Raw genomic sequence first — 27927 nt, forward strand, 5'->3', positions numbered from 1 at the left:
GTTCACACTAAAAATGTAACCAAAAATAAGTCTACTTTGAGTAGCCAGATAATGTACTTCTTCAAACAATAACAGAGTTTGTAATGTTGGACACTTCATGCGGTCGCGGCATGCCCTGCGTAGCAGAATTGGCGGAGTTGCCTGGTCGTGGTCCTGGGCTGTGTCTAGAAGGTGACCATCAGGATGCCAAGGTCTCGCTAGAGTCGCATTTGCTGTTACTAGGGTTTGGGGCAGGTGTATGGTTTCCATGTGACTCTTAATAAACATAATAACACAGTGTGTATACATTGCGTGCGACTCTCGTGAGATTTTTATCATCCTGGTGTTTACTTTCTAGACACAACCGAGATCCTGTACTGAACCTGATCCTCTGTCTTCTGCTGAACACAAATTAAGATTTTTAGAAGAATATTTCAGCTCTGTAGGTCCATACAATGCAAGTATATGGTGACCAAAATTTGGAAGCTCCAAAATGCACATAAAGGCAGCATAAATGTTATCCATAAGACAGTGGTTAAATCTATATCTTCTGAAGTGATATTATAGGTGTGAGTGAGAAACAGATCCATATTTAAGTCATGTTTTTCTATAAATTCCCATTCACTTGTCACTTGCATTGTGAGGACCTACAGAGCTGAAATATTCTTCTAAAAATTTCTGCAGAAAAAAAGAAAGTCATACACATGTGGGATGGCTTGAGGGTGAGTAAATGACGATCGAATATTTGTTTTTTAATGACCCCCCCCCCCAATTTTGGATGAATTTGACAACTAATAACACCTTGCTACTATGAGTTGAATGCTTTACCATCAACACAATATGTGTAAATATGTACATTATTTGAGATATAAATGTTGTAGTAAGTTTGCTTTCACGTTAAAGCTAGCAGTAACTTATCGCGCTTTTGAAATGTCACTTTCTGTCAGCTGACAGAGTGCATTTGCATAATGAAAGTGCACTGTGTAATCATTGTTCTTCCATTATTGTCAGTGGGCTTAAGGTCTTTATTAAGCTTTATGCAATAGAAAAAAGAACCATACACTCTTATGTACATTGGCTAAATAAGGGCAGCAGATTAGTCCATTATTACAATGTTTTCATTCCATCATCTCATCTGGGATAACAGGTTTATTCTTCCCCTTAAGCTGGTACTGTTATACAGGAGATATCTCCATGAATCCCATGGAACATTGTGTAGACATTAGAAATAAAATTGTATCCTCCCTGATTTAAAAAAAAAAAAACAGATGAAATAGAGTGTAATGAGCAAAGTCATTTTGCTGCATTTGTCAAGTGCTAAAGATAGGCCTTTGCTATTTTCAGATGTACAGAAGGGCAATTTTTTGAAATAGATCTGCTTGCATGATTGAATTTCCTCAGGATGTTCAAACAAAGAGTTGACATTATAGAGACATTTTTTAATAATATTTTGAGAGATGCAATTCCTCCCATTGCTTTAGATCAAACCACTTGTTCATTTAATTCCACTAGAAATAACAATAATGGATGCCTTCTTAGATCATTTGTATCTCAGTTTGGTGAGTCTTCATGTAATAAAAACATGTCTTTAGTATAAATGTTGAAGAATTTAGCTGGTGTGAACAGCCTTACTTCATCAATCAATGTATCATCTCCAAAAGAAAAAGACCAGAAGCAATTGGCACATTTTAAACATGAATTTGGAAAAATGGAAATCTGTTTTTAGATTCTTTGCAATGGCATAAGAGTCACTTAGTCTGTCTTTACCACTTGTTTAAAAGAGATTCAGGGCTGGTTTAGAGATGCAGACTCTAAAAGAAAATGTGATTATGAGGTAGAAACATAAAACCAAACCAAAGACAGGCAAGTCTATGCATCTTAAAATGATGCAAATGTTCTTTTACTGATGAATGAATAATCTCACTATCAGGCCAGGCCTAATAACAGACAAGAGCATTATGACTTATTTGATTTAAGTACAGTCAATAATTACTGAAACTGGCAGCTTGTTAGTAACGTAACAACACAAGCCCCTTTGTGCTAATTCTGACACAATATCTTCATATAATTCCCTCAGGTTTAATCATTCTGTTTCATCAATTAAAAACTTTATATTTAAATACAAAGTAAGCACACATTTTGAAAAAACTATATTGCACTATGAGCAAACAATACTATGAAGTGAATATTTGTTGAATGAAGAATTTGTTTTAGATGTGGGAATAAAACCAATTTTCCATTTCTCAAATTTGCTGACATTCCTACTATATATGCACCATTTTAAATGAAATGCTTGAAATTGAAAATCTTATAAATAGTTTAAATAAATGTACAAGTCATCTCTTACTTTTCCCCAAGTATATCACAAATTATAAATGATTTCAACAGTTTTGCTAACAGACAGCAATACATTTAAAATTTAATTTGTAAAATCACATGAAAATCACCAACTAAATACAAGAGTAATACAAACATCCAGACATTAAATGCAGGGAAGAAACAATACTTTCAAGAGCATATATTCATTATGTATACTAAACATATTTACAAACCTCTGTGAGGTCAAAACTTTACAACAATATTTCTCATAGCTCAGTCCAAAGTGTCTTATCCCATTTAAAGTCCATTATGCATATCTTAATCCATTGAGGAGATCCTTTTAAATTTCAACCTTTTCCAGAAGCTTAAGAAGATCAAACTAAAAGGATAAAGATAAGACTAACTTCTCCAAGACTCAACCACATGCCCAGAATTTGTCTTGTTATGAATGCGATGGACGACACAGCTGTTGTGGTCCATCAGCAAACCTTACTTCATTATGCTTTTTATGTATACGGTTCAGATATAGGAAAAAAAAAACTTCAGGGAAGGTGAGACAAGAAGTTTTTCCATAATTCATTATGTCTTTGAATGACTGTGATATGTTCCCCAATCACAACCATAATGTTTTAGATTCATCTCTGTCTCTGTGTTTACAGGGAATCTGAGGTCAGTGTCAGAAACAGTGCACTGTTAATGCGGATAATGCTAACCGAAAGGACTTGATTTTTACCATTTATGATGTACTAGGGGTATGAATGCAATCCCTTAATTCATCATGTTCATAGCATTTTTCCTTATGTCTCTACTGATTTACACTTAACTCTTTACTACAAATCACTCTTTCCACTGTTGAGAATGATGATGAGGTGTGATTATCTCTCTAAACTAATGCTGTCTAGGAACATTGATTGGTCTGTTATTCATGTCATTGCAGTGTAGCGTTCCAAAGATCTTGAAAGTGCAGCAATTACTTGATTTGTTTCATGATCTCATCTTTTGTCTCTTGTTACAACCCCACCATCCTTCTGTAAACAATTATTCTTTTGGTTAGTGTGCAGCACACAGTTTTAACATTATGGGATTATGAAGCCTCACAATATACTGCACAGTACTTTCTTAGGTTCAAGGGGGGCAAAGGCTGGGACAGCCTTTGCACCCTCCAAATCATGCACACATCTCCAGACACCTTTGGCTGCCTCTGCCCTATGCTCATCTAGTGCCAATGTTCTTATACTGGCACATGAGAAGGTTTTTGAAGGTCTTTTTGAAGGTTGCATTACAGAGCGCATAGCAAGCAGGGTTGATAGTACTGTTGACGTAGCAGAGCCAGTAGCCGATGGCCCAAACTGTGTCCGGAACACAAGACTGGCAGAACGTACTGATTAACACCATTACGTTGTACGGCGTCCATGTGATAATGAAGGCCAGCAGGATCGCAAAGATCGTCTTTGTTACTTTCTTCTCTCGCGCCGCCATCTGCCTTTTCCTCTTCACTTGGCTGCGAGCAATGCTGGCAAACTTCCGTGCCACCTTGCGCGGGCGGTTCACAGGAATGGACCGCCTCTCGCCGGTACTGTTTGGTGGGACGATCTCAATGGCTGTGATGCACTCATCTCCTGCCTGTTTGGTGACAATCTTGATCTTGGACCATTTGGATTGAGGGTTGATCTTAGGCACAGCTGCTGCCGCAGATGCCAAGCCACCCTCTGATGTGGCTTCACTGTTAGCTCTTTCTTTGAGCTCTTTATGTGCTATGATGGCAGTGCTGGAGTCGTTTGAGCTCTCTTTCTCCTCTGGCTGCACACAAGATTCAGCTTTGGTGGACACCACAGGCTCATCTAGCTTCCCATTCTTCATGGTGTCTACAGTAGAACAGGTATCTAAGCTGGGCTTAGGAGGAGACTGGTTGTTGTTATTCTGCTTTAAGAGGTGAGTCTTGAGCAGACCGCTGGACTTCGGGCTTTTCTTCTCATTTTTGGCCTCGGGCTTCTGCTTGGACACACGGCTGCGACTGGCCAGAGAGATGTGCACATACAGCACAGTCATGATGACCACCGGCAGGTAGAATGCAGCGATAGCTGTGCCGAAAGTCACAGCGGGGTTGGAAAGGAACTGGATGTAACATTCACCTGGTTCCACGGTCCGTTCTCCTACAATGAACTGCCAGAACAAGATTGCAGGAGCCCACAGGATGAAGGACAGGATCCAGGCAGAGGCGATCATGAGTCCTGCCATCTTGGTGGTTCTGCGTGTGGGGTAACTGAGGGGTTTGGTCACACAGAAGTATCGGTCAAAGCTGATGATTAGCAGGTTCATAACAGAGGCGTTGCTGACCACATAATCCAGTGCTAGCCACAGGTCACACACTACAGGGCCGAGTGGCCAGTAGCCCTTGATGATGTAGACAGTGTAAAGGTTCATGGAGAACGCACCAATGATGAGATCAGCACAGGCCAGGCTGAATAGGAAGTAATTGTTGACGGTCTGTAGGTGCCGATTGACCTTGATCGAGAGCATGACAAGGATGTTACCCACAACAGTGACAAAACTGAGGGATCCTGTGACCAATGCAATGAAGACCATTTCCACCGTCTTGTACGGGCTCCCAGCATCTGCTTCGACCGCTGCACATGAGCCATTAGCACTGCCACTGTCACAGCTGAGGTTGGCATCACTGGATGGGTTGCTCAATGAACCTGCAGCACATACATACAATGCACAGGTATATAAAAAATGACACAAATCCAGTTGATATCAGCAACAGTTTGATTTAAATAATCACACACTGATATAAATAGAATGGGAAAGCATAAAGGAAAAACAGCATGACGTTCATTATTATGCATATTGCTTCAGTAGGCTACATTTCCATCATGAAAAATAAATATACTTGATATATGCTGTTCATGTTAAAAAGAAGAGGCCTAGTTCTCAGAGAGTTTTGTAATCGTGCCCAGATGGAAATAAATCTTTGTTGAAGGAAATCTTTTGGGTCACAAGTAGGATACGTTTTTTGGTAGCAGTTGACCCAGCTAAGAAACAACTCTGAAATCCACTTTACAGAAACATTACTTGGTGATATCCATCTCTCAAACATACCTTTTAAGCAAATATCAGGAAATTATTGCCCCATACATCTCAGATCAGATAACTATTTAAAACTTTTTTGATTGTGTCATCTTAGACTTATAGTGACACCTAGCTTCGTAGATGCAGCATCATTCAAAACAAATAGTTTTTAGTTATAGATGACATTGTAGAATTTCACTATCCATAGTCAGCCATGATTCATGTAATTAAGAATGAATTCTAAAAAAATATTTTCTCCTTTCCATTCCAGTTTTGAGAAAAACACCTTAAACAGTTCAAACATTTTGTGTGCTCTATAAGTTTTCTGAAGCTATACTATAGGTTTATGCAAGAAACAGATCAAAATGTGTCTTTATTCACTGATAATCTTTCCCTTCACTGAGTTTTTAACTTGATAAAAATGGATTACCGAGATGAACTGTCTGTTCCTCACAATAAAAGCTAAGGTATGGCTTTAGAATACATGGAATAAGATGCATGCACTACATTTATGGTGCTTTTTTGTCCCTTTTGGAGCTTCACAGATGTTGTCATTGTGGATGGACATTTTCTTCTGGCATTTTTTGTATTCCACAGAAAACTTGTTTTAGAACAACATATTGGCAACAACATATAATGTAATTTTACATTATTCAAAAGTTGTAATGATACATTATTATTATTTATTTATTTACTGTATTTGTTTAGTTTTTGAGGGGTGATATTTTGTAATATTATAAAACAAGGAATCATGTAACAATTTAAAACATCACGCGTTCATTCTTCCTGTCACAGTCCCTACAGCACACCAGAATGCTTTTATTAATGTAAATCATTGTGTAAAATCCATAGTTTGTCTGACTAGTGGTACTAGCATCTGACCAATGAATGCATGACAATTAAAGGAATAGTTCATGCATAAATGATCATCGTTTACTCATCAGTGGAATCCAAAACTTTCAAGCTCCAAAAAGAACATAAAGGCAGCATAACAGTAATCCATACAATCAGTTCTTTTAATACATGTCTTCTAAAGTGATGCAATTGCTAAACAAAGCTAAAATTCACACCAAAAAGCTTCACTTCCACCTATCTCTCCTACGCACATTCATGAGAGAATCTCGCTCACTCGTCTTCGCGTCCTTCACCCGAGAACTTCCGGTTGTGAGCGTGCATGCATCAAGCGTGAGGATTTAATTTTGCTTTGTCTCGATCCAATCATAGTGCTTCAGAAGATATGGATTAAAACACTTGGATCACTATTGGATTACTATTAAGTGGCCTTTATGTGCTTTTTCAGAGCTTGCAAGTTTTAGACCCCATTGACTTACATTGTATGAACAATAACAGCTGAGCTATTCTACAAAATATTTTTGTTTGTGTTTCACAAAAGAAAGTAAGATAGAGTCTGAAACAGCATGAGGGAGAGTGAATAATGAGAGAATTATCATTTTTGTGTGAACTATTTCATTAAGATCTTAAGAGAATGTGCTAGGCTTATTAGAGCTGTGAAACAGCTTCATTTATTTAAATGTGCTTATAGTTTAACAAACAAAACAAAATTAGTTGTTCACTATCAAAGGAAAAAAACAGCCATGTTTTCCCTCATTCACAATCAAATATTAATAAAGACTTGTAAAGCAATGCTTTTGCTTTTTAGATCAGTGTACGAGTTGTCTCAGGTGAAGAACAGATTAATTATATCCCCACAAAATGTTTTATTCAGATTAGATTCCATAAAGACATTATCCAATCACAGAAGCCAAAGATACCCAGCCATTAAAGTCAACTGAACCCCTGGGTCTCCTAATATTCTCAGCTACTCTGGAACAATTAAATACACAAGGATTAGTCAGAGATCCTAAGGACCCTGAAAATGTGAAAATGTGCTGAGGAAAAATAAACATCCCAAGCTTATGATATGAGTCCTCTTTACATGTATAACCCAATTATGTAAAATTGTAATTCAATTAATATATAAATTGCTTTCTTTAATAATAAATAATTTTGGATAAGGTTTTGGCATGTCATTTTTTAATGTACTGTAGGATGCATTTCATGAGATTTTGCCATTATGTACACGGCATGCTATATCTCTGTGCACACAGCTCAACCATCTTAAAAAGTGATTTTTTTTTAGTTCTACATAAAAATTCTTCTCAAAGTGTAAATGTGAGAAGCTATATGGGATCATGGATTGTCCATAGCCTCCATGTATATTTCTAGGAATCTGTTGCCATACTGATAAAATATTAATCCAATAGGCAAATAAAACCTGTTTGAAGAGACTCTGTATGCTAAAAACAATATTCCACAAAACACACCAAAGTAAGCACATCAGAATGAATCCCTACAATGCAACTACTTTTAAGAGTTTTGAAGACACATTATTTATTAATGAGTTTTTATTTATTTTTTTTTTAAATCTGATATCTTTTGAAAGTTGCCATCTTCTGGATGACCAGAAAAATCACAGCCTATAATTGTAAAATACACATGGGATATAGACTTGCAGCAAATACGCTGCTCTCCGAATTATTTGTAATGTAGCACATGTGGACACTAAGAAACTGGTCTTGGATTCTTTTCCACTTCTCTTGATCTGTCTTTAATACTATTCGATCTGAAATCAGTCTCTCAGTAGAGGATGGACCGCCCCACCCAGCCCCTCTATTTATCTTTATTCTCTTTCAAAACCACCTGACTGATCATCAGCAGGCATCAAAGCACTGCCACACTCTAGACGACCAGACGCTGCATATCCTATTCCTTTTGAGAGCTTATGGACAAACACACAAACATTCTCTTCTATCATCCTCCTCTCTCATCCAAACACAGATCACACTCTTTAAAATGTGTGGCCATTGCTACCTAGCAGTACTTTAGAGTTTAAAGAGTCAATTGAGTTTGGATGTCATGCTCTAATTTCCCCTTAGTTATAAGTGAGTCAATGTGGGGAGAGGATTCTTTACCCCTTATCAAATATGAATCAGCAATTACTCAACTGTGGATTCGAGTAGAGCGGAAAGATAAGTGCCCAGCCTCATTAAATATGAATCAACAATATTCATCTGATATCACCGAAGGAGAAAGCTCTCCAGGACTGAGTCACTTATTTTTTTTATTATTTCATACAATTTGACTCTGTACTTGAACCCTAACCCTTACTTCAATTGGCATCCTAAACTCTTCCAGTGAAGCTTGCCCATGTCTGGCATGATGTTAGAACTTCTCTTAGGCCAGAAACAAACTTTACGCAAGTAAGTGTATGCAGATACGAGCACTTGGCCAATGCATTTCTAACATGCGGTCTGGCTTAACATGCAGTAATAATGACCTCAGCACTCAAGGGGGCAATAGAACTACGTTCATTAAACTGGATGTGTTCTTATTCAGGTAAGTTGCTATAAATATGTTTACTTTACCTTACTTGCTTAGCAATATTGCTCTTCCATGAAAACTGACTATAGAAGCAGACAGTTTACAACACTTGTCCACTGTAGCAGCCCGTGCGGCAACGCAGACATTCGTTGTGTTATGAATTGCAGTCTGACACATTTTGAAATGCAACTACAAATCGAAACCAAGTTTGTGTAGCTAGAAGCGTCTGTGTTTGTGTACTTGAGTATGTTTTGGCTTTTCTGTCCTCAGTGTGGGGCAACAGTGTGAGTGTGTAGTCAGGCTGCAAAGTGTACTTGCATGGCAACATAGTAGCACCTCATCTGCCCTGCTGTCAGCAAGTGTGCAGAACGTAGCAGATTCTCAGACAACAGCAAGACAAATGTGACAAGATAAACAAGAAGAAACCCATCACACAACACATACGCATACATGCACACATGCACACATGCTCTGTAAAACATCAGATGCATGCATCTTATAACAAATGGCGGGGTGTGAGAATCACTTGCATTCAAAATAAGTCCTGCATGTGTGGCCAGTTGAAAAGCTCAACAACAGCAGTGGAAGAGCAGCTCCTGATTCAGCTGGAAGCATGACTATTCAGCGTAGCTTTTTCTGATCTGACATGTCATGCTTTATGGTATAAAAAATCTCACAGTTGGAATCAGAATTCATAAACATCATAGTAATGCCAACATAGAGCCTAGAATTAATTTATGCTGTTTACTCAAGCAGTCTAAGACAACCATCATAAAAGCGAAACAGTGAATGTACTGTATAATGAAATTAGTTACTCAATGTCAGGACAAATCACTCTCTCCAATGGTTGCATTTTCCTGGCGAATATTTAATATACTGATGGGAACGAAGAGTGATCAGATTAAAAATTGTAAATACTTGCAAAAAGCTTAATTGGCCAAAAAATTTACTTTATCACAAAAACCCAAATTTCACTGTTTTTTGGTCCTGGCACAAAATGACAAGTCATAATCATTTCACTAATCATATCAGCAGCACCTGGGAAAGTGAGAACGAGTGCTAGTCAGGTGAAATCACTCGATCATACTGATTGGATTATAAGAGCAGACTGATTGATTTAAAAGGAGGGAAGAAGTGCTTCCAATCATTGTGTTCTTGTTAGCAATAATTACCTCTAAAGAAAGATATGCAGCCATCATCGATTTGCATCAAAATAGCCTCACATGCGAGGAAGTTGCTACAAAGAATATTGCTTCTGAAAGAACCATTTACCGGATCATCAAGAACTTCAAGGTGAGAGGTTCAACTGCAGTGAAGAAGGCTTCAGGATGTCCCAGAGTGTCAAACAAGCGCCAGAACTACGGAATCGTGTCACCACCAGTGCAGAGCTTGCTCAATATTGGCAGCAGGTTGGTGAGGCAAAGACTTTTGGACAATGGCCTGGTGTCAAGAAGGGCAGCAAAGAAGTCAATTCTTTCCAAGAAAAACATCAAGGACAGACTGAAATCCTGCAGGAAGTACAAGGATTGGACAGCTGAAGACTGGTGCAAAGTTATTTTGTTTGATGAAGCCCCCTTCCAACTGTTTGAGACATCTGGAAAACCGATAGTCCGGAGAAGAAAAGGTGAACGCTACCACAAGTCATGTGTCGTGCCAACAGTGAAGCATCCTGAGACCATTCTTGTGTGGGGTTACTTTTCATCCAAGGGAGTGGGCTCTCTCACAATTCTGCCCAAAAACACTGCCATGAATATAGAATGGTATCAAAACATCCTGCAAGAGCAACTTCTCCCAACGATCCAAGAGCAATTTGGTGATGATCTGTGCATTTTCCAGCATGATGGAGCACCATGTCTCAAGGCAAGAGTGATAATGAAGTGGCTCAGAGATCATTACATTGAAATTTTGGATCCGTGGCCAGGAAAATCCCCAGATCTTAATCCCATAGAGAACCTGTGGTCAATCCTCAAAAGGCGAGTGGACAAGCAGAAGCCCACAAATTTTGATCAACTCCGAGCACTAATAAGGCAAGAATGGATCACCATCAGTCAGAATTTGGCCCAGAACCTGATATCCAGCATGCCAGAGCGAATTGCTGAGGTTATGAAGAACAAGGGTCAATAATGTAAATATTGACTCTTTGCATACATTGAATGTTTTTGCCAATAAAAGCCTTTAAAACTTATGAAATGCTTCTCATTGTTTTCCAGTATACCATAGAAACATGTGAAAAAATTATCTACAAATACTGAAGCAGCACACTTTGCAAAACACAAAATTTATGTCACTGCCAATACTTTTGGCCATGGCTGTACTATAAAGCTCCTATAGATTACATCTAATTTTCACAACTCCTAGAAGAGACTGTAAAATCACATCCACATTAATCCATTTAAGTTTGAAAATCACATTTTTAGAGTACTAACATAATCTCTTTACAAAATATGCGGTTATTGAGAGAGTTTTCGAGGATCCTGTATTCGGTAGAGGAAAATACCTGCTCATACAGGTGAAACTCGAAAAATTAGAATATCGTGCAAAAGTTCATTAATTTCAGTAATTCAACTTAAAAGGTGAAACTAATATATTATATAGACTCATTACAAGCAAAGTAAGATATTTCAAGCCTTTATTTGATATAATTTTTATGATTATGGCTTACAGCTTATGAAAACCCCAAATTCAGAATCTCAGAAAATTAGAATATTGTGAAAAGGTTCAGTATGGTAGGCTCAAAGTGTCACACTCTAATCAGCTAATTAATCCAAAACACCTGCAAAGGGTTCCTGAGCCTTTAAATGGTCTCTCAGTCTGGTTCAGTTGAATTCACAATCATGGGGAAGACTGCTGACCTGACAGTTGTGCAGAAAACCATCATTGACACTCTCCACAAGGAGGGAAAGCCTCAAAAGGTAATTGCAAAAGAAGTTGGATATTCTCAAAGTGCTGTATCAAAGCACATTAATAGAAAGTTAAGTGGAAGGGAAAAGTGTGGAAGAAAAAGGTGCACAAGCAGCAGGGATGACCGTAGCCTGGAGAGGATTGTCAGGAAAAGGCCATTCAAATGTGTGGGGAGCTTCACAAGGAGTGGACTGAGGCTGGAGTTACTGCATCAAGAGCCACCACACACAGACGGGTCCTGGACATGGGCTTCAAATGTCAAACGTCTTACCTGGGCTAAAGAAAAAAAGAACTGGTCTGTTGCTCAGTGGTCCAAAGTCCTCTTTTCTGATGAGAGCAAATTTTGCATCTCATTTGGAAACCAAGGTCCCAGAGTCTGGAGGAAGAATGGAGAGGCACACAATCCAAGATGCTTGAAGTCCAGTGTGAAGTTTCCACAGTCTGTGTTGGTTTGGGGAGCCATGTCATCAGCTGGTGTTGGTCCACTGTGCTTTATTAAGTCTAGAGTCAACGCAGCCGTCTACCGGGACATTTTAGAGCACTTCATGCTTCCTTCAGCAGACAAGCTTTATGGAGATGCTGACTTAATTTTCCAGCAGGACTTGGCACCTGCCCACACTGCCAAAAGTACCAAAACCTGGTTCAATGACCATGGTATTACTGTGCTTGATTGGCCAGCAAACTCGCCTGACCTGAACCCCATAGAGAATCTATGGGGCATTGCCAAGAGAAAGATGAGAGACATGAGAGCAAACAATGCAGAAGAGCTGAAGGCCGCTATTGAAGCATCTTGGTCTTCCATAACACCTCAGCAGTGCCACAGGCTGATAGCATCCATGCCACGCCGCATTGAGGCAGTAATTAATGCAAAAGGGGCCCAAACCAAGAACTGAGTACATATGCATGATTATACTTTTCAGAGGGCCGACATTTCTGTATTTAAAATCCTTTTTTTATTGATTTCATGTAATATTCTAATTTTCTGAGATTCTGAATTTGGGGTTTTCATAAGCTGTAATCCATAATCATCAAAATTATATCAAATAAAGGCATGAAATATCTTACTTTGCTTGTAATGAGTCTATATAATATATTAGTTTCACCTTTTAAGTTGAATTACTGAAATTAATGAACTTTTGCACGGTATTCTAATTTTTCGAGTTTCACCTGTACTGGAGGTTCATTTTCAGACTCAAAGCTCTTTGAGGATGGAGTGACATTTGTGTGATGTGGGGGTGGCTGAGCTTTGAACCAGCACAATTCCTGCACTAACTCTCATGTCAAAAGATAAAAAAAACAATCTGGAACAATTCAGATATGCTGACAAAACATCTCAGCAAAGCTTGTGCTAAGCATTATGTTCTCATCTTTACTAGCAGATTTCGAACAGATTGTGTTGTTGCAGTAAAGCGGCACTTTGCAGCTTCACAGAAATTGATGGCAAGGAGACGCCCCATCCTCCTTCTTCCCCCAATCTGTAACTGATTTTATCTAGCACATTTTTCACTGCTTGCATCCAATGAGCCAAACTGAATATCCGTAACAGAGACAGACGGTAGATCTTAAATGAACAGATGATTCTCGTATCTCACAACAGGATGGATATCTGTCATTGACACACCCATACATGCTACTGACACCAGACACTCTAAATATATATCCACTTGCAGCTCAAGAATAAAACATCCAGACAAAGCTGTAGAAGCTGGGTAATGGATTTGGAGTTTATATGAATGCCTATAAAGGGTCAACAACAAATGAAAACCACACTTACCTTTCAAAGTTTAATATAACCTACTTTAATTTTGTTCATATATTACCATTTTACCAAAACAAAGCAGCCTCAAAATTGAGAAACACTTAGGTTTTATGTTACAATAAGGTTTGAATTGTTACCATTCACAAGTTCACTGGTTCATAGTCCTAAATCACATTAAAGGAATGTTCCAGGTTCAATACAAGTTAAGCTCAATCAACAGCATTTGTGGAATAATGTTGCATACCACAAAAATTTATTTTGACTCATCCCACTTTCTCTTTAAAAAAAGAGCAAATATTGAGGTTACAGTGTGGACCTTTCCTTTAAGGTGTGGAACATTCTTTTAAGGTAAACGGTTTTGGTGTGCTGTCCATAACAGGGGTGGGGGGCTGGAGCACAAGAATGGGCTTGAGCTCTGAGATCATGCATGCTGCTACAGTAAGTAAGTGTTAGCTGCATCTATTTCTGTGATTTGATCTCATTCTGAAGTTGTCACACAGCTGTTTCTGTTGAATTGGCAGCATATAGATGCAGAGGGGGTGATCAGTTCTGTGCCTGCAGCAGTGAGATATGAGGGGTCTTAGCTCAGCTGGCTTCCAGCATCGCAACAGTTCTGTGCCTGATCACAGCTCCACTGCCAAAGCTGCGCAGATGTATTCCCCTGGCTCATTCTGTACTCCTCAGCTCAGTGATTAATCGGTATGATGACTTGCTCAACAGAGCCTTGAACAAAATAAAAAACATTACCAGTCTATACAGACTTCTGACCCTAGAAAGGTCTTTGTGTGATAGGACAATATGAATAGAGTGCATTTCTGACTGAACACCATTAAGGTGAAGGAGAGCTCTGCCACTTATATAATCATAATAATTCACGTACTTTTACCCTCCCTCACCTCTCCTCATCTCTCTCTCTGGACACGTTCAACACATTGGGTCCTGATTTATGACCCGTATCTCTTGCGAGCTCCCTCTCTTTCATGCACACTATCTCTGTATTACTCATTTAGCCCTAGTGTCAATTACCCAGTATACATACTTAGTGTGATGTAAATTCTTAAACACATACCAAACATACAGTATTTATGATTAAATATAATTTCATAATAAATATATAAAATTAAAATAAATATACACTGTCATATCCATATCATATCATATTTAGGTAATATTATAGTATAAATATAAAGTATTTAAAATATAATATAATGGTCAATAGGCAATGCTCAGTAATATCAAACTAATGACTGTGATTGTTCACTGATAGCTAATCAATAATTACTGAATTGTATTTGTCTCATTGAGAACTATTTTATAACTATGGGTAAATTAAAATAACTACTAAGTAATTAATTATTCATCACAACATTAACTCCTAAAATCCAGGGCCTAAAATGTTAACAATTATATTTTTATTGTCAACATGAACAAGCTTATTCAGAGAAGCATAAAATTGTCCCCTTTGCATTCTTTAATCAGACATATGAACCAGACTTAACTAATGAATGTAACACCCCTCTAAATAACTGTCTGCAGAACTAGAATTATTCTGTGTCTGGTATCTATATAAGGGTCAATGACAAATAATTATTTCAGAGGAAAAAGTAAAATTATATTTTACAAATAATTTTATTTAATTATTCTAAAAATTTATTTGTGTAACAATCAAGTAAAAAGGAAGCCGATTAAAAACTTTCCCAACACACATATATGTGCACTACATAATAGTTATCCTCCAATAATTTCAAACGTTTAAATAAAATATGTCATATGAACAATCAGACAGCAAGTATAGTGAAGAGCCCATATATGGGACGTTTTCTGCATTGCTAGCGTTTTTTTTTTTATATGTTTATTGGACTATATTATTTTCATATCCAACTTTAATCTTGACAAACCTTAGATCGTTTGAAAGCTACAAGTCTCTAGCTTTGAAATATGCCCACTGTTTTGCAATCTGAATGACATGCAACATATGAGCGGTATTACTTATCTTTTATATCTTCTGGTCATAATCCGATCGGAAGATGGCAGGAAATTCAAGAATACAATCCATGGTAAATTTCCACGAAGTAGACTTGACCATTTTGTCAGAAACGGTGAAAACTGAGGGAAAAAAATGACTGATCAGGCAGAGCTGTCAATCAAACCAGATCAAAAGTGCCATGGCCTCTCCAAAATGCGCATGGTTACAGGGGTTGATCTTGCTCATTCCAGAACAGTGATCTCATCCGAGTGTTTGTTTGAATAGAGAACCAAAGGCCAGCATTACGCTCTGAGCTTTTTTGCATTTCTGATGACCGATCGGAGCAGAAATCTAACATTTTAGCTTCTTTCAATGGATCTATTCAAAAACACTACAATCTAGCTATATTTGCATACATTGGAATAAGTTTCACGCAGATTTGAGGATGAATAAATGCCAAACCAGCAGGAGTGCATATTCTTTGTTTGGACTCATAGCAGCTATAGGTCTAAAGCTAAATGCACAGATGCTGTGAATGAATGGGCTCTTTAGATAATTTATAATTTTATTTAGTGGTGCAAACAAACTATTATATAATTTATGGAAGAAAAATATTTGTTTGTTAGAAATGTGAATAATTACTGGCTTCCACTGCTAATACTTACACTGTATCCATGCATTATAAATGTAATTATAATAATTATAATCTGTAATTAATTTTATATAATGTTTTTCAATAAAATATTGTGTCCACTTATGTGGTTTGAGTAGTGTTTCTTAACTTTGTTTTTCAAAAATATTCTGAAATTAGTTTTATTCACTCTTGCACCAATGGAGTTCTCATTTCATCCTGTGGCCACTTTTGGTACTGCGCCTAGTAAATGACTTGAATTACTTAAAATTTGGGACACAACTTGGTTTGAAATATGGCTTTAATTTTCTATAATTTTTTTGGACAACACATATATTTGTTTTATATAATTTTTTTAATAAATGAAATAAATTTTTTGCCATTTTCATTTCAATAAATGTAAACTTCTATAACTTAAAAAAAAAAATTAATACTTAACTGATTTCGCTTGCAAAAATCTCCCAAGTGTCTTCTTTAATAAAAGACCAAAATTAGGTCTCTAGTCCCTTATTCTGAAGTCAGAGATGACTGAGTGTAAAGAAATGTAGTGCAGTGAGTCAGATGTTCATTTATTTACTGTTCTGGCTGTGTTTCCCAAAAGCATCGTTAGTGTCATTTATGGGCAACTTGGGTAACAATGCTTTTGGTTAAGAGATTCCATTCAAGTTGAATGATTTATCAGACTGAATCAATACGCAAGTTTGTGAGTAAGCGTGAATTATTTAAAGAGGCGATGCTATAGAGTAATTTTTTTAAATTTTAGTAAATTTAGTGGAATGAGTTAAAATTACAACAATAAAGTAGAGTTTTTTGTATTATTTGGAGGTACATGTTTTTAGGTGTTGTTAAATTCTGTTTAGACACACCAAATTAGCAGGAAAAGGCTAACAATTGATTTGGAATGCTTGTCATAAAATTTCTTCTGCGAGTTATTCAAGGGCGATTTGGTCTTTGAACAACTTTTTGTTGACACGGTCTAAAGATGATCTGAGCAAAATTTGGTGAAAATCAGACCAACTGATTTATAATAATGGCCGACAGGAAGTTTGGCCGACTACGACAAATGTGGTATCATTCAACACGGTATGTCCCACAGAATCTAAAGAGTCCAGTTTCGTGATTTTAGGACAAACCATTCAGAAGTTATACGTAAAAATAGCAATTTTTTATGTCTTCTGACATAAAAAATGCGGGAACTGCGCCGAAACGCTGCTGGTCACCTCAGGGCATGATGGCTATGACGTATACCAAGTTTCGTCACAATCCATCAATGCATTCTGGAAATACAACCTCAAGTTCAATTTGGCGCATTCTTCATAGAATTTGTTGCGTGTCATTCAAAAGCATTTTGGTCTAAAAAAATTCCTGTAAATTGGACATACTGCCTAGGATGAGTTCGAAATTATTTTGATTTTTTATGAAAATTCAAAATGGGGAAAATCTAGTCTCTAGAGCTTACGGTTCAAAATTTATTAGCATAAATATGATTGAAATTTTAAACCATTGGTGACGCTAGAGGGTTTGAGATAAAGTCTCCGAATGTGCTAATGGTATCTCTTCAGACTGTCCTCTGCCTATGTGCAAAATGTCAACTTTCCCTTGAACAGTTCTATGGGCTGGCATAGGACACCTATACAGAATTATAATAAAGAGAACATTAACAGAAACAATAGCTGCCTACGCAACTTCGGTTCTTGGCCCCTAATTATATAACACTAAGTTCCGGTCCTTGAATCTGATTGGACGAGAGATGTTCCAAGAGTGCTGATAGCTCACACCATCAGCACAAGTTTCACAAGTCAAAACAAGATACCAAGTAGGGAGAAGATGTTAACTTTCAACATGGTGGAATGCTTTCTGTGCTAGTGTCAAAATAAGAGTTCCTAAAGAAATATACTATTTCTTATTATGTTTTCTCTCCCACAACAAAATACTTGAATGTGAGTGAAATATTGGTAGGATAATCCTGATAGCACATGTGGCAGCATCACTCCACGATCGGGGTGGATTACTGTCACACTACAGCTGATATTATGAAAGCTATATGTGTGAAACTAACAGATGCAGGTAATCAAATGCTCAGATACTCTCTCTCTCTCTCATACACAGACAAATCCTTGTATCTCCAATATCTTGATAGAAACAGTGCAAGCTGTCATTACTATATCTAAAGCGTGGTTTTCAAATTAGTAATGCAGATTGAAAGCATCTTTTGAACTGCAGATCCTAAATCCATGGCGTGAGAATGTAGTGCCACATGTAGTCCTTATTTTTTCCCTACTTATTTATTTACTTGTTTGTTGAACTGTTCACTGAACACTCGCAATCATGCTGTATTATCCATCTATCAGCACGGCTGTGATTACCTGCATTCTCACAGCCTAGATGAAAGCTGGACATACAGCCTTCATGCTCGTGTGATATTGCTTTATTAACAATACATTTTTAATCATATGAGGTGTTTTCAAGCAATTTATATATGAATTGCAATTTTAAGTATTTTAATGAGTTAATGAATCTAATCAAATTTAATTATGTAAACTATAAACTACACATCCATCATGCCTCTAATTCGATGCTCGATGTTTGCAATATTCGATGCTCGAGCTGAGGAAGTGAACGGGGCTAAAAAGGGAAGAAGAATGAGGTTCTTCTGAGTGTGTGTCGCGTTGAGCACATACACAAATTTCAGATCAAACATGGGCAAAGTAAAATTTATTTTATAAGCATTTTATACATAATTTGATCAGTATTTGAATATATTTATGAAACACTGTGTTGAGTGGACTAACTGTCTAAGGTTGAAGTAAACAGGTGGAATCGACCTCAGAGCTTTCTGGTTTAGTCTTTTGATAGATCTTTTGATATCAGCGCATTTGTCTGAAGACACTTTATTTTTTACCAATATTTCTTTTTTACTATTCTGTTATTATGAAGAACTGATTATGTATTATGTAACATGCACAAGTTATTAATTTGTAATGATTAGCAAAGATACCCCAAATAATACAGCAGTTGAACACATACAGTACAACATCCCTTTATTTAAGTTAAGTCACTGTAGCCCTTTGATTTAAGGCCTCAATGTACGTCATACGAAATCAAAGAACGAATAAGTGTCATTTAAAACTAAATCTGAAAAAATGTGGCTTCACTTTGGTGGTTCGTAACAGCTCGCTTGGGCAAACTTTTAGAAAACTTCTAACCGGCTGCAAAACACCGTCTTACTGCCATTGGTCCATGTCTTCAATAGGTGTGACCTGATGCTCCACCTACTACTTTGTTTTTCGTTGTTCAGTCAGTATTCAACATGAACACACTGGCATGCAGTTATTAGCAAGCTGGTGCACATTTACCTACATCAGTACAATCGTTTGCATAGAAACATTTTCCAAGAACATGTCATGCGATGCTTTTGTTTATTAGTCTACAAAGGAATCAAATCTACTGATTTCTCTACTGACAAGTGCCCATTCACTCATGTGCCATCTGCAGCTGAAAGCCATTCACACATCTGACCAAAGTAAGATATGCCTCTATCACCATTCTTTTGTCTGTATTCTGAATATTAACGCTCTTTTATACACCCACCGTTGCAGTTGTATCAGTGTCATCATAAATTACAGTAACAGAGTGTAATCGTCACTTATTATAGCGTGTTAGCGCATTAGCGTCATGAAATCAGAATGCAAATAGGACAAATTAAACATTATCTACTGCATATATATATATTACTTTAAATCATTATCGAGTGGTTAAAACAGCTTCTTTTACTGACAAGATGTGAATTCTACTCAAAGAATGAGGCAAAATGTAATTGGTAACAAATTTTTTTTTTATCCCCTTTTTCTCCCAATTTGGAATGCCCAATTCAACTTAATAGGTCCTTGTGGTGGTGCAGTTACACACCTCAATCCGGGTGGTGGAGAACAAGTCTCAGTTACCTCCACTTCTGAGACCGTCAATCCACACATCTCATCATGTGGCTCGTCTTGCACGACACCACAGAGACTCCACATGTGGAGGCTCATGCTACTCTCCACAATCCACGCACAACTCGCCCCATTGAGAGCGAGAACCATTAATTGTGACCACGAGTAGGTTACCCCATATGACTCTACACTCCCTTGCAACCGGGCCAATTTGGTTGCTTAGGAGACCTGGTTGGAGTCACTCAGCACATCCTGGATCCGAACTCACGACTCCAGGTGTTGTAGTCAGCGGCAAGTCCTGCAAAGTTACCCAGGCCCCCTCGGTAACAAATTTTTTAGGTTTAACATGTAGCGTCCTAAAATTTTTATTATCCTCTAAATGCCTCCCACAGCGGTGAGGAGGGTGTCAAAATGTTCGCATACAGTATACCGTTGCTCAGTTGTTTAGAACTGGGCATTTTGTTACATTGTGATCTATTTGTCAGTACCTTTAAAAAAGATTGACATTGCTTATTGGAGACTTCTACTTCCTTTCTGCAATGATAATAGTGAATTTTGGCCATTTGTCAGTGAGGCGGTGACATGTAGTCAAAAATACAGCGAAAGAGTCTCCTTAGTGAATCACAAATAACTTTTAGTGACTTTTATATAAGTTGTCATTCTTGCCGCTGTGCTTCTCCTGTGCTATGCACTGGGGAGCAGAAAACAGCAGCTGTTGCTCGAACATTTCTCTGCATCACACACACACACACACACACAACCTTGCACAAATAAACTGTCAAATATTCATAAAGGCTAAACACTTATATAGACCAACATTTAATTTAATGACAAAAAAACAGAAAGGCAGTCAACTCAAGTGCAGAGGAATTAACTATGGATCCAGTCACACACGCTCGTCTGCACAAACAAATGCACACAGACACCCACACACATGGAAACTGCTCATTTAGTGAGTCTATTGAGACTAAAATCAGAAACCCTCCAGTTACCAGCTGGAAACTCAAAACATAAAGCCATCTGCTTCCCAATTCACTTCTCCCCACCAGTACAATAAAATCACACATGAATATCTGTTAATTAACATAAACATACTGTATGTACATAATATCTGTACACCTACAGCAACATTACTGCATGTCAACACAAATATGATGAGTTGAAAGGTTTTATATAATTACCAAGAAAAGTTTTTAAATCACAAACTGTCCAACACTTCTCTGACAAACAAAAGTTATAGTTTGTTAACAAGCCAATCAGGACACACAGATACACAAACGTCACACAGGCCTCTGCAGAGCTGAAAAGACAACAGTGGGAGTGTGTGTGTGGGCTGCTTTTGTACTCTGTTCATCACACTCCCCCTTTGATTTTGCTTTCTGCTCATTATAAGATCCACCATACTGGCCACTAATGACTCTCTGTCCCTCACACACACACACACACACACACACACACACACACACACACACACACTACATGTATACTGTATATCAGAAAGTAATTATGTTTACTCTGAGTCAAAATATGTCACAACTCCTTGTTTTATCACATTTTAGCAGCATTGACTAAACAAAACAGCACTGATTTAGCAGCACTGATTAAACAAGTACAACAGATTAACAGTATGATATGACTATTGTCATTTGGGTGTACTACTGAAATTATGTAAATTGTGCATCTATTTAGACTTAATAAGTGCCTGAGAAAATACTTCTGTGTAACTTATCATGTGTTATATATAGCTCAATATGTGTTTACGCCTTTGGGCCAGCTCAAGACCACTTTCCCCCTTCCCCTGTCGCTCCTGATCCGCTGCCTGCAATACAGAGACACGACGCAACTTTTTTTTAAGAAAAGGAGGGACAAGTCTAAATATTGTTTTTTTTTTTGTGGTAATCAACATTATGCCACAATGCTGTCAATTGAGCTTATCTTAACGGGTCAACGGATTGGCAGGGAGTGAAGGTTTCCTGGTAACTGTGCTGTCATGAGCGGCATGAAAAGAACATTTTTATTTATTTACAAACATGAGCTCATGACACACACACACACACACACACACACACACTGTTATCAATATTATTGTCTCCAGGAGGTCAAACCAAATGTATTTTTATGAGTGTGACCATGTGCAGTATATGCAAGCCTGCTTTAGTACAGTGCCATTATGTTCATTATTGATAAGCACATACAGTAGTGTAGCATTTCTCCCAAGGTGCTACAAGATTCACTTAACCCTACTGATAAAGCATTTTGTGTGCCAGCTCACATGTGAAATTAATGCGGATGAGTGCAAAGCTCTGGAGACCAATAAAAAATCACAGGCAGCATCAATAACAATGCATTCCTTGCTGTAATGATCTTTCATTAAAAAAGATGATTAACTAAAATCGTATAACTACCTTTCAATAATTTATATATTAATTTATATAGTGCCTTTCTTTCCCCTGCTCCTATTAAACACAATCCTGATGTGCCAATTTTGATCATCTGAGCCTTTGGATGATTTCTTCAAAACAATTTTTTCCATGCTTACAGCAGAGGGCGCTGTTCTGGGGTCAGTATCTGCTTTAATGTCCCATGAGATATCATGCTATAATGCCCCAGATTGCATTCTGTCCTCACTGTAATTTTATGCAACCAAAATGTACTATATGTTGGTCTGATGAAATATTTAGTCCATAGGTGTCATAGATGATGCAATTGTTGATGACCAATGGCAGATATTCTCTGGGCTTCCTATAGAGCTGAAAGCCATTCCTGCTGTTACAGCTGTTCTCACTCACTGCTTAAGAATCCACTAAGAACTGCTGTGTCTCCAGGCATTTCATTCTGTTCGGTTTGTGTGTGAGCATGTGTAACAGGGTGAAACAGCAGCATGGCGACACACTTTCCTCTGTGAAACTGGGTTAACACCGAGCTAGAGACAAAGAGAGCGAGATTGAGGGAGAGGAAGAGAAAAACAAACAGGAGGAGATTGAGATCACACTTTCACTTTGGGGGATTCTTCTAGTGCTTTACCAGTTCACACAGTGAGAAATCATGGTCAGAAAAGAGATGTGATTGAGTCAGTCAGAGATACGGAACTGAGAGATTTGTTCTCTTTTAAAAGTGTGTGGGAAAGACATGCTCTCAGAGTGAACTATGACTGACGCTCAGCCACTTCTTAGCTTTTCTCTCCCAAGATAAGTTGTCTAGATGGGAGAGAAAAGTCTGTGCAACAGTCCCGATTGAGGGTCAGGGTTGGGCCCACCTAATTGTGAGTCCGGCCCACTGTTGTGAACCGGAGCCCAAATAGGTTTCATCCAGCCTGTGCCAAGAGACATGCCAAGGAAGAGCGCTGTAAGTGAGTGATGCTCCTGTTATACAGTATTTCCTCTAGTATTTTTTCCTTAGCACCGAACCCAATTTTACGCCCTATTATCACTCTCTGAGCTACAGTTGCCACTCTCCCTCATATTAAAGTTAGTAGGGAGTTGCTGATGTGTCAATAGACACACAACAAGTAGCAATATAGATTGATATCAGCATATTTCACTAAAATGCACAGTAGAGAACGAGAATGAAGCCAAGTCCTGAAATGGCCTGCTGTCTATTGCTCTTTTACTTATGAAAATACTCTCTTTTAGAGGGTTGCATCTTAACTTTCACAGAAGCGTTGCCGAAGCACCCAGGGGCGTGGACTGCACAGCATGCAGAGAAGGAGAAAGCCACTGGAAATGCGCCGTAAGATCCAACAGCTGTGCTCTGGCAGAGGTGAGTGGAGCAGTAGTGAGAAGACAAGCTCAGCTTGCTGGTGCACAACCGCTCGACTCCGAAGAAAAAAATCTGACTGACAGACGCACATCCGCTTCCCTTTATACCCATATGTCCAGGGACGGGACATGCAAATTCTGTCTGCCAATTTCTCATTGGCCTTTTCTCAAGTTCAGAGGTGCGCGAGGCTCTCAAGAAAGACCCCTTGTGTCACTACAATCGACACAACGTCGAGTGAGTGACAGAAAGGGAACACTCCTATTTACATATTTTGAATTAATTAATTTTACACTTATAGTGCTTTTCTGACACTACACTCAAAGTGCTTTTAATGAAATGAAATTAAATACATTTTATTGTTCCCTGAGTGAAATTTGTTTTAGACTCAAGGTTAATTTATATTGACAATACATTTTGATCATAAAATAGCAATACAAATAAGAACAAATACAATAAAAACATAAATCTCTAACCTTAAAAAAAAAATATTGTACTCATTGTTTAACATTTTAATAGAGGTAGGTATAAAATATTTTTTTAAACAATTATACCTACACATTGGCAATCTGTACCATCTTCCAGAGGGTAACAATTCATACTCTGAGTGCAATATATGCAGTGAGAGAGCAAAAATTGTATTTGCTTCCCTGAGAACCCACTGTTCATACAGTGACTCAAGGGCCTGATATTTCCTACTCCCTTTTCCCTGCAATCTTCATTGCAATTTTAACCAGATGCCCAAGGTTAGACTTTGTTGAACCATAAGACCATATTGTAATACGACTGCCCAATAAAATAAGCACATCATTTTTTTATCAACTCCATACAGGCTAAGTCTACACATAAAATACAGTCTCTGTTGTACACGAGAGCAAACTGTGTCCACATGAATCCCCCAGTTATGTGTTTTATCAATATAAATACCAAGGTACTTGTAGGAACACACTTGCTTAATGGCTGTTACATGTATTATCACTTCTGTATGATCGCCTACTGATCTGGGGTCAAAAATCATCTCTTCTGTCTTTTTTGTATTTAAAATAAGATTAATTAAATCACACCACTCTACAAACCTTGATACCTCTAAAAAATATTCTGACAGATCAGAATTCTGGTACAGAAGGCTAAGTACAGCTGTATCGTCTGTGAATTTTACGATACAATTTTACATAAAGAACAGGGTATTCCAGACTTACTAGTATATTTTAATGTGATTATTCAAGTGTTATATTTGTATTGTACTAGACATGTCAATTTAAGAGGTAATACTCGTGTTATGGCTGATACGAGTTATGGAAGACTTTATTATTTTTGTATTATATTGTACAGCCTCAGTTGATGAGCCGTAATACTACAATATTATGTCTATGCAATACATACAATAACACCATAAACTAAAAACATAAAACGAGGATTCAATAATGATGGGAATAAAATATACTTTATTAAACATGAATATAATATGCTAATATGCAATATAACAATTACAAGAAGTCAATTTCAGAAGTCATAAATATTAGTAAACATGTCAGAGTAACTTGACAACGCAGATACTTCACGATCGGTAAACACATGAGTAATGTTCGATTCATACAAGCAATTTTAGCTTCAACAACTCTACCAGAAAATATATCCAAGCAAAATAGCAGGTAAACAATTTCACCAAAATGATAACAGATTAACATCCATCCAGATTGCTGCGATGCAGTCCTGAACTGTGACTGACTGAACGTAGTTTCTCCAGCCGGAACACGTGACAGCCATTACTTCTTTATTGTGTTTAAGGATATGATGTAATGATGCAAGGATCAAAATACAAATAATTTTTCTTTCTGTAAAATATCTCTCTGACCCCACTGCTTTGTGCCTCTGGGCCATTATTAGGCCCTAGTGTAAATACTGGACAAAGCAACAGTTCTAAGGAGATACTATTAGACTATTTTGTCTATTTAGTATTTCTTCCTACTGCTGCCAACTTGGAAATTTACAACTAGAAAGACATTTAAGTGAATACCACTGGTATATGACAAGCTATACCAAGTCAAATTGTTTTAAAGAATACAATGCTACTTCCACAGTACCATACCTGGCTAATAACTGACTAATACCATGGTTATTTGTGTTAGTGCCAACTCACCCACACCCACAGACCTATGGCCCACCTTAGATCTTAGAGCTTGTGCCGGGCCTGCTGTGCACAACTCTGAGGGTAATGTATGATCTGTACTCTGATTGAAAGTTATAATTTGAGGGTAGAGAAAAAACTGGATCCAGTGCACAGAGTATTTAGATTAAATTTGCATGTGCATTCTGTGTCTGCATGGGATTCTTTGATTGTTAATGAATGACAGGTCTGTCAATCTCTCAGCCTATTTAAAACCCCCTTTACAGCACAGGTTTTCAATGTTCATCAAACTTCACACCAGAAATCCAAAGTATATGAAGTGGAGATTCCTCAAGAGGTGGTCCAGAGGGTGCGTCACATTGGGCTGTATTGCTGCTCCATATTAATCACAACAGATCTCTAAGATATAGATAGAGCCCACAGGGACTTGAAAATCAGGTGATGACAGATCAGTAAGCAGAGTGCCAAAGACACAGTGAAAAGAAACTATTGGTGAATTATCCAAAAAACCCGAACATCTTAACATGAATCCAATCTCTACCCAAAACCATAACATTAATAGGTAAACCACAACACTAATCTCATCTAACTCAATGTCAACATGCCATTCTTAAGATCCATCCACAGCAAATTCCTCAGGACATTCAAGCAAGAAAACACCACCGAATCAAATTAAACCAATCAGATATGCATGTATATGCACTGCACACAGATTTATTCTATACTTTGTCTCTTATGTCATTTTTAAATGTTAAGAATTCGCCATAGCTCTACTTTGTTTGATGTGTTCAGTCATTATTTTGCTAAAGCTTTAGGCTACCTACATACACACACAAATAAAACTTACACAAAACAGACACACAAAACAACACAAAATTGAATCACACGTTTTTGTTTTCAGACCAAGTTAAAACCAAAGCTGTCTTCTGATTAATAGACTTTTTATATTCCTAAATACTTTTCAGATGTAAATATGAATATGGTTTATATTAAACACATAAATAAAGTATAACATTACAGAACTTGAATGAATAAAAACATCATTAATGCAGGCAATATTTCAACTCAGACATGTCCCTACAAACCGCTTGACTTGATTCAAAAAATAAAACATTCAATTACCATCTAATATATAATTTGTGTATAATATATCATGTAAGTTATTATTTATATTTGAATGCTTGAAATGAGCATTCAGAGACCTTCTCAATGTTTCCTGAATGGATAATTTTTTAACAGATATTCTGGGGTGTAGCCTAAATTTAGCTATTTTTGCTGGTGTTCTAAAGTAACATCGATGCGTTTCTCCAATGCTTTTGTTGCTCACTCTGACCTTTAGTTAGAAGGTGGAAATGTATCCACAAAATAAACTTAACCGAAAAACTTTGAAATTGTGGGGAAAACATAGCCTAACAGTTTTTTAAAAAAAATATTTTTTTAAAGGTGAATTTCAAAAGACGTGGTATCGGTATGTGGACTGAGCAGAAACAATATTTGTTTTGAATTGTTTTGATGTGATTTCGAATAAAACTCTTCTGTGTCATTTAGGTAGGCTACAGATGAATGTAGCCTACTTGGAGTGTCACTGCTTTAACTTACCGTTAAAGTTCCAGGGCGCGAGTCCCTCTGCTCCAGTGCTGTTAGTTACATTCATGTTGCATGATTTTAAAAATGCTCAGCCAGCCAGAAGGAAAAATACAAAGAATCCACCCTTCCTCTATCACTCCTTCATGTTTTTCCTTCAAAACATTGGAAGGTCAGTCCTCTTGTTGCGCGAGAGCACTTTGTTTTTTGTTTTTTTGGTGTGTTTTTTTGTTGTTTTCACATCGTGCGCTTTTGCCGCGCGGCTCTCGCGAGTGGTGAGAAGCTCATTCAGACTCTGCCATCGCGACTGGTATCTCTCCTAAGCACACCTCAAGCGGAAGTGCGAGTGTATTTCTCTCGACCGAACCTATTTACAATCCGCCAGATGTGGTTCTCATCTGCGCGAGACGAGAGGCTCTGATCTCTTTCCAGGAGTTTAGCGCGCGGCGGAGGCAGCGGACTCTCGATGATGTCATCCACATTCAGCCAATCACCTGACAGTCCGCAGATCCAATTGAC

The 27927-nt window shown here is 37.7% G+C and overlaps 1 protein-coding gene across 1 annotated transcript; it reads right to left on the reverse strand.

Annotated features, from left to right (window-relative positions):
* Positions 1 to 38: 38 nt before the first annotated feature.
* On the reverse strand, positions 39 to 27793 carry chrm4a (cholinergic receptor, muscarinic 4a). The gene is made up of 2 exons (XM_052151285.1): positions 27424 to 27793; positions 39 to 4997 (listed from the first exon to the last, which is right to left on the reverse strand). The coding sequence occupies exons 1-2, from the start codon at positions 27476 to 27478 to the stop codon at positions 3511 to 3513; spliced, it is 1542 nt and encodes a 513-aa protein (XP_052007245.1). The 5' UTR covers positions 27479 to 27793; the 3' UTR covers positions 39 to 3510.
* Between the last annotated feature and the right edge of the window lie 134 nt (positions 27794 to 27927).

The sequence above is a fragment of the Xyrauchen texanus genome, chromosome 2 (assembly GCF_025860055.1).
Source record: "Xyrauchen texanus isolate HMW12.3.18 chromosome 2, RBS_HiC_50CHRs, whole genome shotgun sequence".
Taxonomy (NCBI): Eukaryota; Metazoa; Chordata; class Actinopteri; order Cypriniformes; family Catostomidae; genus Xyrauchen; species Xyrauchen texanus.